At 36.1% G+C, this 16,344-nt stretch overlaps 1 protein-coding gene across 10 annotated transcripts in view; it reads right to left on the reverse strand.

Moving 5' to 3' along the window:
• The window catches only part of HUWE1 (HECT, UBA and WWE domain containing E3 ubiquitin protein ligase 1), a 160,934-nt gene that overhangs the window by 85,347 nt on the left and 59,243 nt on the right, over nt 1-16,344 (reverse strand). For 9 of the 10 annotated variants that reach the window (XM_054565717.1, XM_054565725.1, XM_054565724.1 and 6 more), the window contains 10 exons: nt 9,295-9,357; nt 7,249-7,326; nt 6,362-6,409; nt 6,213-6,281; nt 5,556-5,655; nt 3,560-3,660; nt 3,131-3,281; nt 2,867-2,994; nt 2,114-2,254; nt 1,806-1,911 (listed from right to left, as the gene is read on the reverse strand). In XM_054565717.1, the coding sequence (XP_054421692.1) occupies nt 1,806-1,911; nt 2,114-2,254; nt 2,867-2,994; nt 3,131-3,281; nt 3,560-3,660; nt 5,556-5,655; nt 6,213-6,281; nt 6,362-6,409; nt 7,249-7,326; nt 9,295-9,357 (985 nt within the window). The remainder of the gene's footprint in view (nt 1-1,805; nt 1,912-2,113; nt 2,255-2,866; nt 2,995-3,130; nt 3,282-3,559; nt 3,661-5,555; nt 5,656-6,212; nt 6,282-6,361; nt 6,410-7,248; nt 7,327-9,294; nt 9,358-16,344) is intronic. The other variant, XM_054565723.1, reaches the window with a different exon arrangement.

Raw genomic sequence — 16,344 nt, forward strand, 5'->3', positions numbered from 1 at the left:
ATGCATATGCATTAAAAAACTGGGGGAAAAAAACCACACCAAAATAGTACCTATGGTGGGTAGGGAGTGAGCATTCGTTTTCACTTGATAGACTTGAATAGAGTAATTTTGATTAATGGAATACAAAATACACAATTACTGCTTACAACTTATAAAATATAATAAAGCTCCATTAGTGATAGACCATTGTTTACATTTTAAAACACTTTCTTCCCACCTTTTTTATATACAAACATACATAAATGTGCCTACTTCTATACAGGAAGTACAAACTCAGGGTTTTATAACCTGATTTTCATTGAATATAAAATTTTCTGAACAAGAACATCAGAATCATGTGGATTGGTTGTTAAAAATTCAGATTTCCTGCTCTTCACTTGCAAACTTAATGAATTACTATATTTTGCAGTGTATAATGCACTCCTGTATATAAGTGTGTACCCATGTTTTTGGCCCAAACCTTCATGGAAAATAATCTTTTGCTTTAATTTTTCAATTTATTTATTTATTTTAAAAACAAAACTGATTATCATATTCCAGGGTATTGTTCAGCATATGGATATCGTTACTGCTTTCTAGTTACACTTCTAATGTATAAGCATAAATAAAAGAATTAAAAACATTTATATGGATACGGAATTAGTACTACCCATGTATAATGCTCATCCTTATTTTTCCCTCAAAAATTTGGGCAAAGAAGTGCATTATACATGGCAAAATATGGTAATAAGCACTGTAGATAGGGGTCTAAATCTTTAGCAATCACTTTTCACTTATTCCTATGCTTACTAAAGTTTGATAACCACTGATTTATAATGAACAGTGATTCTTTAAATAGTTTTCTATGCTGCACCATTTAAATCTCACACTCTGGAATCTTACCCATTAACTCAAACACCATCTTGCTCAGTAATAGACTAGAGACAGAAATTGGGTAAAGGGGCTTCTAGGGACAGCAATGCACACAGGTAATTATGTTCAGGAAAAAAGGGACGGTGACCTATGGATATTTAATGTCAAGAATGAAAGCATCGTAAATTCTAATAACTTTACTATAATAGATACATGTAATGATAACTTGGATCATCAAGTTAAGATTAAATTCTGAGAACGCTATTTTGGGTAATTTTTTATTTTTGGTAATATGATTATGAACTACGCATGTAGGTGCAGGGAGGTTTAAAAAAAGTTATACATGATGCAGATTAAGAATATTTGGTCTTCTAGCTTTCTCATTTAATGGTTTAAAAGTTGTTCCCTATTAAACAACTTGTTCATCACCTCTCCTTTCCCTTCTCGAAATAGCCAGATAGTTTTGCAAGGCCCCATTTTAGAGTCTACCTTTTCCTTATCTTTCCCAAACACATTTTAAACACCTACACTTTATCAGGCATTGCTAGATATACAGTAATGAAAAAAAAAAAGTACCCTGATCTTGTGGAGCTTACATTTTAGTGGGAATAAGAAGATAGGAACTAATACTTAAGAAAGCAGCTATTAAGTCTTGAAATCAAAACAGGTTTAGCATTACAGAGTGACTATAAGACTCGACAGCAGTCTTACCATCTGTACCATCTGCTTCACCTTCCTTCTCTGTTCCCAACAACTTGTGTCTGCCTCCCTTTTCTAATTATCCTCATGAAAATGTGCAAATAATAGATGTTGAAAAACTGTTTCGTTTTGTTTTGAAAATGTATACTCAAGTCAGTTGTGCACTTCAGAATTTATAAGGAAGAATAAAAATTGGGGTTGGATGACAGCTAAATATTAAGCACAAAAATATTGACTTAGTAACTGTTAATTACCATCCATATCAGTTTCCATTTCTTCTCCTTCTTGTGTAGTACTGGGTCTCTGGATCTTTGGCTTGATCACAAAGGGACATTCTTTTCGGCACAAATCTACTTCATGCTATGATCAAGGGAAAAGTAGTAAGAAAATCCTACATATATACCAGGGATTTAAAAATAATTATAATGTCACATGCAGATAAAAAAATGGTTTCTAAAACAGAAGAGGAATAAGATGGCTCTTTAGGGTTTATAAGGGTAGTTCCTAGGCTCAGGTCTCACTGGGTATAAGTCCACACAAAGTGCTCCTTGTATAATAATACCTCAAGTCTATAAATGAAGATAGAAAGTCCACTATGGGATTGAAATGCTGCCATATCTAGGTTGGTGATGAGGTCAACCACTCTGACAGCTCTGGTAACAAACGTAATCTGGTCTTGTTCATCGCCAAGAAACTTTATGACCTATCAGGGAGAGAAAGAGAGGCAAAACCAATCAAACAAAGAGACACAAAGCTGTAAATAATGTAATCTTTTGTAAACATGCACTCTAGAGTCTCCGGGAGGCATTGGGTACAGGAGGGAAAAACACGTGTTTGAATTTTGACGCTTGCCAAATGATAAGATAGCTCTACCACTTCTGGGACTCAGACTCCTGAGGTAATGGGGACATACGTTACTTTCCAAAATTAAATAAAATATTCAGAAGAAAAAAAAGCTGATGCCCAGTGCCCAATACCTAGTAAAGCTTATTAACAGAACAACTTACAACATACCTTTATGTATATTTTCTTCAGTGTCACACCTAAGGTCACAGGATGTAGCAATGCCTTCACTACTCCTGAGGCCTACTATCACACCATCTGGACTAGGGTCAATTCTTAGTAATGGAGATAGTTGCTCTTAAAAGTTGTTAATGAGATAACTAGAAGGCTAAACTATAAAATTTAAGTATGACATTTTCTAGTTAAGCTTTCTTATGCTATTTGCACTCACTGTGAACCATTTCAAACTTGCAACTTTACCCTTCTCTTAGCTGATCCCCCCACCACGTATTTTTTTTAAAAAGTACAGCACCTTCAGTAAGGCTTCCATCATTCCACAGGAGACCAAGGCTTCACCACCAGCATCATAGCTGGCCAGATGGTATAAAAAAGAGAAGAGAGCAGTGGCAAACTGGTGGGGGTATGGATCCATGGAAGGATCTATAAAGGTGGTTGGGAGAGGGAGAGAAAGAATAAGTTCAGATTGGTATTAAGCTGACAGAACGGTAAACAAAGGCAGACAAGTAAAGGGTGGGATTCCTCTTGTTACCTAAGATTAAGAACCACAAAAATTTACCAATCATGGCCTGGATACAGTTCCGTACAAGTACAGGCAAAAATCCATGATAAGATGCAGTTCCAGTACAGTCAATAATACTGCTGAGTTTGGGAGTTCTCTCCAAGTGTACAATTGATGTTAATGTTCGTAAAGAAGCAGCTTTAATCTCCTATGAAAACAGAAGGTAAACATGGTATGTGTTTTAAATAAGTAGATGACTAAAACAAATTGATAACACTCAAACTCTAAAAATTTAGGTCATTCTACTAGTAACTGCTTGGGGAAGGTGGAACTCTGTTGAAATGGTACCTTTGTAGCTAAACATCCAGAGGAAGAAGTAAAAGGGCCAAGATTCTCTCTTGGGGTTCATTCTAAACCCCTGGGAAACATCAAAAGGCAAATAAATACATACGAGTCTAAAATACACAGGAGAATATTAATACTTACCATAAGCTGCTTATCTGTTATCTGAAGGACATCTACCAACTCCTCTATCAACCCATTATATAAGATACTATTTGCTGACTCCTGCAAGGCATTGGAATACACTGCAAAAGGAGAAATAAACACTTTAGGCAAGAAGGCAGTGGTCAAGCCACTGCCCAGTGACATCCGTTTGGCCCCTACTGGTTCTGGGTAAGATTTCCCTTCAAACCAGCACTGGAGGACAGAATCTCTGCATTCTAGAGGATTAGATCAAATGTGATGATAAGCTCTAAATACCCATCCAAAGAACAGATTCTCCTATTAATGGTATTGGTTGTCTTGACCAAGGATTTTGGGAATGGAAGTATGAAGAGAGAATAAAGAGTTAATTTTTAACAACATCACTACTTGATATCATAACTCTATGATGCCTTGGACACAGACTTCCACTTTAGTTTCTTCATATACTTGTTTTCACTGGAAACACAAGCTGTAAAGAACAGAATTTATGGACTATTGCAGAAAAAGCCAGAATCTTATATGACATTGGAGTAAAACTTGAGAATGCATGTAATGCATCTCCCCACACAGAGATAAGACTGGACCAGTCTCCTGAAGTGCAAACTAGTGGGATTAAGTACTTTTGGTTTTCAACAAACATTTCCTGAGCACTAACACATCAAAAGTTATGCTAGGTATGAGTACAATGAGAAGAGTAGGAATTTCACTTCAAGGAACCCATATTTTAAAAGAGCAGATGAGTAATAACACAATGAAAGTGATTATATTAACAGCAGATATCATTTTATACCTTCTAAGTGCCTAGCCTGTACTAGTTACTTTACAGGCTTTTGTTTAACTCTTGTATCGGCCTATAAAATACAAGGTCTGTCCAGAAAAAGTTCAGCCATTGTTAATATAATGAGAATGGCTTGCACGATATCTACGTAACCTGGTAGCAAGGAGGGTGGAGTGGAATGCACATGCATGAACAATAAGGACTTTGAGTGAGCCTGTGTACTGTGTGACTGTCACATTAAAAATGACTGAGTGAGTAGAGCTATGAATCTGCATCAAATTTTGTGTTAAGCTTGAACATTCCTCTGTGGAAACTATTCGGATGATTCAGAAGGCCGCAGCTATGGGCAACTGGTGATTGGCAGCTTTATCACAACAATGCGCCTGCTCATGCGTCACATTTCACACAGTTTCTTAGTGAAACATTAATCACCCAGGTGACTCAGCGCCCCCTACAGCCCAGATTTGGTGCTCTGAGACTTCTGGCTTTTCCTAAAACTAAATTCACCTTTTGAAAGGGAAGAGATTTCAGACCACTGATGAGATTCACAAAAATATGACCAGGAAGCTGATGGCAATTGGGAGAATTGTGTTAGGTCCCAAGATGCCTACACTTTGAAGGGGACTGAAGTGTCATTGTCCTATGTACAATGTTTCTCGTGTCTCTATTTTTCATATTACATGGCTGGATACCTTCTGGACAGACCTTATAAATATTGTCCCAATATTAAATGAGGAAACTAAACCCGAAAAGGTAAACATGTGGCAAATAATTTGCAGAGTCAAGGTGAAAGCCCAGGATTGATTCCAAAACCAATGTACTTTCTACTCTACCCTCCTACAGTAAAAGTAAAATGCACAGTAGTGAACTACCTAACAAATAGTTTCTGATATATTTCAAAATTAAACTCCTTAAGGGCACAGAAGAGGAAGATAAAATGGCAACAGGAGGGCCAGGGGAGACGACTACCTGAAAACTCAAAAAAGATCGAAATCAAAATTGAACCCATGTAGTGTATCAATAACCATCTGATCCAACATTAAGGAACTTAGGAATGGTAAATACGGTGAACATTAGGAATGCTAGCAATTTTACAATTTAACTTGCCACCCAGGTAACTACAAAAAGTCTCACAGCAACAAAGACAGATCAAGTTCAAAGGAAATCAAGTCTAAATTCCCCAATTGGGGCCTGTTAATTATAGTGTTGTTTTCTTACCTAATATAGATATTGCATGCAGCCTAGCCTGAACAGCTTGCAATCGCTTCCTGTGATTAGAAAAGCCATGGGCCAGCCGTATGTGTGTAAATAACAGCATCTGTAGAGACATAAGACCTAAATTAGAAAATCAACAGAAAAGGCGACTATGCTTTCTGAGGGTTAAATCATACCTATCGATCTATTTGTAAAATGTTTACCGTTGCTATTTGTTAAGGTTCCAAAGAGAACAGTTCTACTCTGAGGTTAGCTGACAAAATGGGAGCGAGAAAACAGAAGCACACAGAATTCTATTATCCTGACATAAGCCAACGGTTAGTCAACTAACTGGAGACATTTGGCAAGAGTTCTGATTGTTATGAATCAAATTAAGTATTTTATCACCATCACAATGAGCAGAAAAAAAAATAATACAACTTGAATCTTTTCTCCTCTGGTATCCAAAGTGTTGCGCTACCACCACTTAACTGTCATACAAACCCTTGAAAGTGTTGGCCTCATAAAAAAAAAAAAATGAAGCAACTAAGGCTCAGGGAGGCTAATTTGACATGGTCTGATTACATTTTTTTTCTAATATGGTGTCTCCCAGTCAATTATATATCATTAATCTCTATGAATATCATCCACACTCTTTAATATTTTTAGGATATATCATACCTGTTTATCCTTGGGAATGCTGTACATTTTGGTAAGAGATTCCATGATTTCAGAAGGGCTTTCTGAAATCTACATTAGAAAAAAAATAGTTAGGAACAAAAAGTAAACCAAATGTTAAGAAACTGTCAGTAGTCAAAGATTCCTCTTACCTTGTCAAGTTGCTCTATGTGAATATAATGTAGTGTGTTACTAGTTGTCTGAAATTAAAAAGATAGGAGAGTTGTTAGGAGTCATGATATACCTTAGCTCTCCCTGACATAAGACTGCAAGAGCTGTCTGAAAACCAAGATGTCACCCTAGGTTGAAGCCTGACTGAGTGCTCCTAAAATCAAGTTAATTTTAGAGTCTCCCAAAATACCCAATTTATATACTGACTATTCTCAAGGAAACCTTCTTTGAAACTAGTAGCATGAAAATATAATGCACATAACCAGACACATTTCATATTCTTCACTGTCCCCTTTTAACCTTTATTGCCTTAATCCCCACAGCCTCTGTATTTATAGCAAAGACTGAATCTGCACTGTTTTCAAGGTGCCATTAATCTAGAAAGTTTATTTTTGTTATTCTATATTGCAGGCAAAAAAAAAATTGTATTCACTAGACCACTTCTAAGCCAAACTGAATTTTAGTATCTCCTCAAAGAATATGGAATGACCAGATAATTGAAGCAGGACCCTGGTAAGAAATATACAGACTTCTTTGTAGTCTGGCTTAAGTAGAGAAATTCGAGCCATCGCTATCCAGACTATTATACTGCATGTTGGAACTGAGACTGAGAAAAATATACAAGTTATAGCAGTGCCCCATATAAAGAGTCCTGCTTTGGTAGCTCCAACGTAAGATCCAAACCTATCAGAGCTGGGCGGGCATACAATGAATACTTATTCTTGAGAAGCTATTAGGTATGTTTAGCTTGGGAAGGCAGCAATGTAGCTCAAAACCATTCCCTCATTTAACTGAGGAGTTCTAGAAAAGTTAACCCCAGTTACAGTAGATCACAGACTCTATCAGAACAAGTCTGATTGAGACTCACCCTTTTCTCGATTTTGACCTCGGCCCCAGGGTCTGCATAGAATTCAAAGTGTAGTGTAGTTGCACTGGGTGGGTATTTCTGTGTATAAAGCACATGAAAGAATCAGATACCATTTTCTCCCAAGTCTTCCCTCAAAGTCCTAGCCACCTGTGCAACTTATAATGAGCAATGTAGTCAGCAGCTACAGTGCCTTCACTCCTTATCTTAGCAGAGCTCAGATGTCTTAAAACAACACAGAATCATGACGATGGAGTCCAGAACTCCAAAAGCTTTCATATTTCTCAATTTTAAGTTACCAAGTTGCCCTTTCTTTCAAGAAATCAATTTAGACTGTAGGTATTCTCAAGAGGGAAAAGAGGGGCAAGGTCTGCTAAGCAGTAATGAATAAAGAATCCAAGAAAGGATGGAAGACAAGTAAAAGGGTCTATGCACCAGCTCAACAATGGAAAATAAACATTCTTATGGAAACCTTAGTGTGTACAGCTGCCTTTTGAAATATTTTTTATCCAAACTATCCTCATGCGTATACCTTCACAATTCTTCATTACTCCCTTTCATACCATTTTATAAACACTTCTCATAATATCCACCTGCTTTTCTGTATAGGCAGATACCAAATCAATATAATTCAGACCCTGACAACAAATCTTTAACTCTAGCAAAGCAACATGAAAAACAAAGTAAGATCACAACAGCATGTCCATTAAAATGTATCCTTGAAAAAAACCATGCTCTGGCCAGGTAGCTCAGTTGGTTAGAGTATCACCCCTCTATGCCAAAGTTGCGGGTTCAATGCCCCAGTCATGGCACATACAAGAATCAACCAATGAATGCATTAATAAGTGGAACAACAAGTTGGTGTTTCTCTTTCCCCATTCCTCTCTCTAAAATCAATAAATAAAACTTTTTTTTTTAACAAAGAAAGAAACCAATAGCAGTGGTTGTCTCTGGGGATGGAGAATTATTGTATACACCTTTATACTTAGAATTTTAAAAACATGTTTATGTATTCCTTTCAAAGTACACATATTTTTCAAAGTCTCATAACATGCCAAATATCAATAAATAAAAAGGTATGTGATTTCTTAACATAGGCAGGGACCAAAATGGGTAATAGACATCATGCAATCTCAGCACAATGTATCTTACTATTTTGACATGGTGCAAAAAACAAACTTCTTATGCATAAGGAGGCTCAGAATTAACCAACTAAGATGAAAACTTTGAATTCCAAACTAAATACACTATAAGATTTATGTAGTTTTGATTATTAAGCAGACAACACTCACCTCCCATATTATCCAATATTCATTAATATAATGCACACTAAATAAAATATACCAGCTAAGATGGGGAAGTAATTTGTTCTAATTTGTCATTTTCTGTGACCAAAAAAAAGGTCACTCTCCAAGGGGAAAAAGGCTTGCTAAAATTCACTAAATTTCATCACAGCCATTTGTTCTATACACGACAAACTGACAAAAGCACTTCTGTTGGAAATTATAGTTGCTTCTAGGCACAGAATTTTATAACAGATCCAGCTGTGCATTGTGGTTCCACAGTAACTTATCAAACCAGAGGGTAGATGGTCTAAGCTCATAATGGGTGAAAGGTACGAGCAAGACAGGGCATGAGGGGTAAACATGGAAAGCACACAGAACATGTTAAGTTCTTAACCCTAATGGTAGAAGTGTTTTTTAAATAGCCATTTTTAAATCATGCCAGACTGTCCAGAGCTCTGACAGTTCCAGTGAGAGAATGCAAGCAAATGCACTTTCAGGGATTTTTCATCATTTTCAAACTTTCATCCAATGCAGTTTTCTATGAAAGAGCTGGGTATCAAAAGACACTGTGCTTCAGATTATTCATCTATTGCCAACACACAGGGCCCAAGCATTTCTAGACAAGGCTTACTCTGTCTCAATTGGTCTTAGGTTTCTAACTTGAAGTAGCAACTTTATATACCATATATTCACTGTAAAGTAAGGCTTAAAGTGAGCATACACAGTTATGCCAAAGACACTCACATCTCAAAGAGTGACTTACCATCATATGCAAGTCTCTGCAACATTCTGCAAGTCCGAAGCCATTCTCCTTTCCACCCCAGCTCTTGGAAAATAAAAAAAAAAAACTGTTTAAACAGTGCTTAAGGCTTTGTTTAAAACATTTAAGAGTATGTAGCCATCTGTAACACAGTGTTGAGAAGACATATAATGTGAAAGTCAAATAAAAAGAGAGAGCATATGAAAGCAAAGACTTAAGACTTAAGCCAAGATGGTCTGCCTATTGGTAATTTCTCCCAAGAGACCAGTTTCACTGTTCTGTGAGGATATTACTGGGAGAACATAAGTGGCTATTGCAAGCAATTCCATTCTATATGCCTGCTGTCCTTCTTGCTGACAGGTGAAATCTTGTCCCATCAGACCCTTAGTACTATACTCAGCCTGCTCACTTCCCTCACTAGGGTGAAATCACATGACCTCCAGGTTCCTCAATTTTTTATAAGAGACAAGTTGCAAAGCAAAAGATTCTGCATTACTCACCACTTCTGCCACCACAAAGTCAAAAAACTCATTAAAAAGTACTAGTCCATAAAGTAATGGGAGAGAATGGCTCAACTATACTCTATTATTGGCTTCCAAATCTCAACCTTATAACTAGCCTGCATTTTTAACAAGTTTTGAGCTGACAATTTTATTTTATTTTTTTGCCTAATTTGTAACTCTTCCAAGGGTAAATTGGATATCAGTTGAAAACATTTAAGAATAAACGCATTAGTCCCTGTTTTCTGGGAGAAGACATACAATTGGGATAAATAACCAACTGAAAAGCTTGGGAAGAAAAGCTGGGGAGTGAAATGCTTTGGAGAATAAAGGATTTTTTATTTGTGGGAATCTGGAAGGCCAAGGATACACACATTCTCAGAAAAGATCTGAGACAGTCCAAGTTCACACACCTCTGGCTGCCCATCAGACTCTGCACAAGCCATAAGTGAAGACTAAGGCAGAGCTGTAAACTTTTAGTTGAGTACTGAAATTGAAGACACCAAAATACACACAGAGTCCACCTGCAAAGGCTGTTTTTTTGTTTGCATTTTTATTTTTGGTTCTAGGAGTTTAAAGCAAATCACTAGTAAACCACTAAGCTAACAGAACAGAGACTTCAATGACAACATAAAACAACGAATTATGAAATCAGATCAGAAAAGTCTAAACAAACAACAAGCCATAGCAACAAACTCTGGGAAGGGGTGACAACCTAATTTCCAGAGTGACATTATAGGAGTAAAAAAATAAATTAGAGCAACATGAGACTTGACATAGGCAAGATTAAGATGTCTCTTGCTCCCTACCCCTACCTAACAATTTGGCATCCATCCAGACAAAAATGCTTTTGTGTAAATTGTAGAATCCAACATCATATGTCAAAAGATCCATGATAAGCACATGTAGACTTTGGTCCCAGTTGTGGACCCTGCAGTGGCCTGTGAACTGGCCACAGCCACTCTCAGCAGCTGTTTGAGAGCTCCAGCAGAACAGCCTTAAACAATCACCCATGAGTAATAAAAGTGAAAGCACAAAAGCATCAAAAATACTAAGGGCTAAAATAATATGTTAATGAATCCACAATGTAAAAAGAAGTTATACCAAAATAAATAAATAAATAAAATGGAGAGGAAGTGTAGAAAGAGGGTAGAGTTTTGTATGTAAAGTTATCAGCTTAAAATGAACTGTTATGATATTTTACATAAAGCTCATGGAAACCACAAAGCAACAATCTAGGCTAGGTACACAAAAAATATAGAGAAGGAAATCAAAGCATATTACTAGGGAAAACCATCAATTCACAAAGGAAGGCTGAAAGAAAGGACAAAGGAAATACAAAACAGCCACAAAACTATTACTAAAATGACATTACTAAGTCCATGGCTATCAATAATTACTCTAAATGTATTGACAGATGAGCTGATATTTCCAATCAAAAGGCACAGAGTGGCTGGATTGATTTAAAACCCCCCGAGGTATCATTGGCAAATATGCTCTCTCATATGGTCAGTTCCCATTTCATTTTGGTGATGGTTTCTTTAGCTGTGCAGGAGCCTTTTAATTTGATGTAGTCCTATTTGTTTATTTTTTTCCTTTGTTTCCCTTGCTGTAGGAGATACAGAGGCAGAAATATGGTTACATGGGATTTCTGAAATTTTACTGCCTGTTTTCCTCTAGGACTTTTATGGTGTCACAATGTATACTTAGGTCTTTTATTCATTTTGAGTTTATTCTGGCGTATGGTCTAAGTTAGCAGTCTAGTTTCATTTCCCCCCTCCATATATGACTACAGTTCTCACAATACCATTTATTTAAGAGGCTATTTTTACTCCACTGCATCCTCCTGCTCCTTTGTCAAATATTAATTGAATATGGAGACATAGGATTATTTCTGGGCTTTCGATTCTGTTCCACTGCCAGTAACAGACTGTTTTGATGACAGTGGCCTTGTAATATAGTTTGGTATCAGGTATTGCGATTCCTCCTACTTTGTTGCTCTTTCTCAAGATTTCTGAGGGCATTCGGGATCTTTTCTGGTTCCATATAAATTTTTGAAACATTTGCTCCAGACCTGTGAAATATACCATTGGTATTTTAATAGGAATTGCACCAAATCTATAGATTGCTTTGGGTATGGGCATTTTAATGATGTTAATTCTTCCAATCCATGAACATGGTATATGCTTCCATTTATCTGTATCTTTCTTAATTTCTTCAGTGTTCTATAGTTTTCTGAGTATAGGTCTTTTACCACTTTGGTTAAGTTTATTCCTAGGTACTTTATTTTTCTTGTTGCTATAGTAAATGGGATTTCCCCCCTAGTTTCTTTTTCTGACATTTCATTATTGGTGTACAAAAATGTCCTCCAAAATATATGAAGAACTCATATGACTCAATACCATGAAGAAAAACAATCCAGTTAAAAAAATGGATGAAGGACCTGAATACACACTTCTCCAAGGGAGACATACAGATGGCCCATAGACGTATGGAAAGATGCTCAACATCACTAGCCATCAGAAAGATGCAAATTAAAGCCACAATGAGATACCATTTCACACTGGTCAGAATGGCCATCATAAACAAACAAGTGCTGGTGAGGTTGTGGAGAGAAGGGAACCCTAGTACACTGTTGGTGGGAATGCAGACTGGTGCAGCCACTGTGGAAAACAGTATGAAAGTTCCTCAAAAATTAAAAATGGAACTGTCTTTTGACCCAGTATTCCGCTGCTTGGAATATACCCTAAGAATCCCACATCACTAATTCAAAAGAACTTATGCACCCCTATGTTCACAGCAGCACTATTTACATAGCCAAGTGCTAGGAACAGCCTAAACGCCCATCTGTAGATGAATGGATCAAAAATTGCGGTACATTTACACAATAGAATCCTACGCAGCAGAAAGAACACCTATCTTTTGCAACAGCATGAAACTGGAGAATATTATGCTAAATGAAATAAGCCAGTCTGTGAAAGACAACTACCATATGATATCACCTGTAAGAGAAACCTTATGAACAAAAATAAACAAGCAAAACAGAACCAGACGCTTGGAAACATGAAACAGATTGACAGCAAGCAGAGCGGAGTGGAGAGGGAGATAATGGTGGAAAGAAAGGGAAGGGACTAGTCAAAGAACATGTATAAATGACCCATGGACATGGACAAGGGCATGGAGACTGACTGTGAGAGTGGTGGGTGGGCTGGGTGGAGGAGGGAAAAGGGGAAAAAATGGGATAACTGTAATAGAATAAAAAATGTACAAAAAACCCGACTATATGCTGGCTACAAGAGATGTATTTCAGCTTTAAGGACACACACAGGTCAAAGGAATAGAAAATGATATCTTGTGCAAGTGGAAACAGAACGAGCAGGGGTGCTATACTTAGACAAGATAAGACTTTCAACATTTGTAAAAACAAAGAACATCATTATTCAATGATAAAGGGGTCAATTCATCATGAGGATATAGCAAAATATGTATGCACCCAACATTGACATACCTAAATATATTAAGCAAATACTAACAGACCTCAAGGGACAAATAGACGATCCAGCAATAGGGGATGTTAATACCTCACTTTCAACAATGGATAATTGACCAGACAAAAAAACCAGTAAGGAAACACCAGGCTTGAACTATACTTTATACCAATGGACCTACCAAACATATACAGATTTCATCCACCAACAGCAAAATACACACTCTTCTCAAACGCACATGGAACATTTCCCCAGATATAATATGATAGGTCACAAAACAAAGTCTTAGCTCATTTAAGACCAAAATTACACCAAGTACGAAAGATATGAAACCAGAAATCAGTAACAGGAGAAAAACTGGAAAATTCACAAACATGTAAATCAAACAATATGTTCCTAAACAACCAATGGGTCAAACTGAGAAATCAAAAGGGAACATAAGAAAACATCTTGAGACAAATGAAAAAGGAAATAATGTATGGGATGCACCAAAAGCAATCCTAAGAGGGAATTTTATAGGAATAAGTACCTACATTAAGAAACAAGAAAGGCAGGAGGGGTGGGGGGCGGAAACAACAAGGAAGACCTCAAATAAACAACCTAACTTTATACCTGAAGGAACTAGGAAAAGAACTAAGCCCAAAGTTAGTAGAAGGAAGTTATGAAATAACAAAGATAACAAAGATCAGACCATAAATGAAATAGAGACCGCAAAAAATAGAAAAGATCAATGAAAATAAGCTGTTTTTTTAAAAAACGATAAACAAAATAGAGAAAAATTTAACTATGCCAAGAAAAAAGCGAAGTCAAATAAAATGAGAAAGAAAAGACATTACAATTCATATCACAGAGATACAAAGGTTCTAAGAGACAACTATGAATGAATTGCCCACAAACTGGATAACAGTCAATAAATTGGATAACCTAGGATAACTGGATAAATCCCTAGAGATATATGACCTACCAAGACTGAACCATGAAGAATTAGAAAATATAAGTATATTTATATTTAAAATATAAATATAAATCAGTAATCAAAATACACTCCCAAAAAGCACAGAGCCAGATGGTTTTCCTGGTGAATTGTACCATATATTTAAAGAAGAATTAATATCAATTCTTCTCAAGTTCTTACCAAAAAATAAAAGAGGAAGGAATACTTCTAAACTTATTTTACGAGGCTAGAATTCCTGTGATACCAAAGCCAGAAAGGACAGTGAAAGAAAACTATAGGACAATATCCCTCATGAAAATAAGATGTAAAAAACATTATTAAAAAAAACAACAACACACTAGCAACCTGATTGAACAGGAAAATTAAAGGATCACAAACCATGACCAAGTGGGATTTATCCCTGGGATACAAGGATGGTTCAACATAAACAAATCAATAAATGTGATACACACATTACTAGATGGAAAGACAAAAATCACGTGATCTTGACATATACAAAAAGTATTTAACAAAATTCAACATCATTTCATGATAAAAACTAAAAATAGAGGTACGAAAGAAACACACATCAACATAAGAAAAGCCACATATGACAAGTCTACAGCTAACACCATACTCAACAGTTAAAGACTGAAAGATTTCCCTCTAAGACTAGAACAAGACAAGGGTACCCACTTTTACCTCTCCTATTCAACGTAGTTCTGCAAGTCCTACCCAGAGTAATTATGCAAGAAAAACAAATAAAAGGTATCCAATGAGGAAAGGAGTAAGTAAACTGTCTGTTTGCAAATAAAATAATTGTGTATAGAAAACCCTAAAGATTACCAAAAACCTGTTAGAATAAATTCAGTGAAGTTGTAGTATACAAAATTAACACACAGAAATCAGTCACATTTCTATACACTACCAATGAGCTATGTGAAAAAAAATAAAGGAAATAAGCCTATTTATAACAGTATCAAAAACAGTAAAATTCTTAGAAATAAATTTTACCAAGGTGGTAAAAGATCTGTACACAGCCAACTATTGGGTTAGCCAAAAAGTTTGTTTAGTTTTTTTTTAACCCTGTATGATAGCTCTAGTAGTGCTTAGTTGTCTTTAAATTCATTTGAAACAATTTTAGTAGATTGTATTATGAGAGCCGTCATATGAACATGCATTAAAAAAAAAAAAGAAATTGGTGAATTTTTGTGTAGCCATTTTAATACTGAAGATGGAAGAAAATATGCAACATTTTTGGCATATTATGATTTATTATTTCAAGAAAGGTAAAAACACAACCGAAACCTAAAAAACATTTGTGTAGTGTATGGAGAAGGTGCTGTGACTGATCGAATGTGTCAAAAGTGGTTTGTGAAGTTTAATGCTTGGAGATGTCTGATTGGTCAATGCTCCATGGTTGGGTAGACCAGTTGAAGTTGATAGCAATCAAATTGAGACATTAATTGAGAACAATCAACATAATAGCATGCAGAAGATAGCTGACATACTCACAATATCCAATATCCAAATCAAAAATGTTATAGATGACAATGAAAACCGCTTCTATTATTTTATGGGAAAAACCGGATGTTTTGGCCAACCCAATATAAATCACTAATGAAAGAAATTAAATATACAAACCAATGGTCGGATATCCAGTGTTTATGAATTGGAAGAATACTGTTAAAATGTCCATATTATCCATAGCCATCTACAGATTCAATGTAATTGCTATAAAATGCAAATGACATTTTCCACAGAAACAGAAAGAAATCCTGAGAAAAAACAAAAAACCTGAAGATAGGCATCACACTTCCTGTTACCAAACATAGCTACAAAGCCACCATAATCAAAACAGTATGGTATTGGCATAAAAACAAATAATCCAATGGAACAGAATCAAGACCCCAGAAATAAACCCTCACATATATGGTCAACTAATACTTGAAAGGGAGCCAAGAATGATCAATGAGGAAAACATAGTATCTTCAATACATGGTGCTTAGAAAACTGGAATAACTACATGCATAAAAAATGAAATTGGACTCTTACACGACTCAAAAGAAAACAAACAAAATTAACTTCAAGTGGATTAAAAACTTCACCAGAGCCCTGACCAGTGTGGCTC

The sequence above is a fragment of the Pteronotus mesoamericanus genome, unplaced genomic scaffold, assembly GCF_021234165.1.
Source record: "Pteronotus mesoamericanus isolate MK-2021 breed Mesoamerican mustached bat unplaced genomic scaffold, CSHL_Meso_final contig_166, whole genome shotgun sequence".
Taxonomy (NCBI): Eukaryota; Metazoa; Chordata; class Mammalia; order Chiroptera; family Mormoopidae; genus Pteronotus; species Pteronotus mesoamericanus.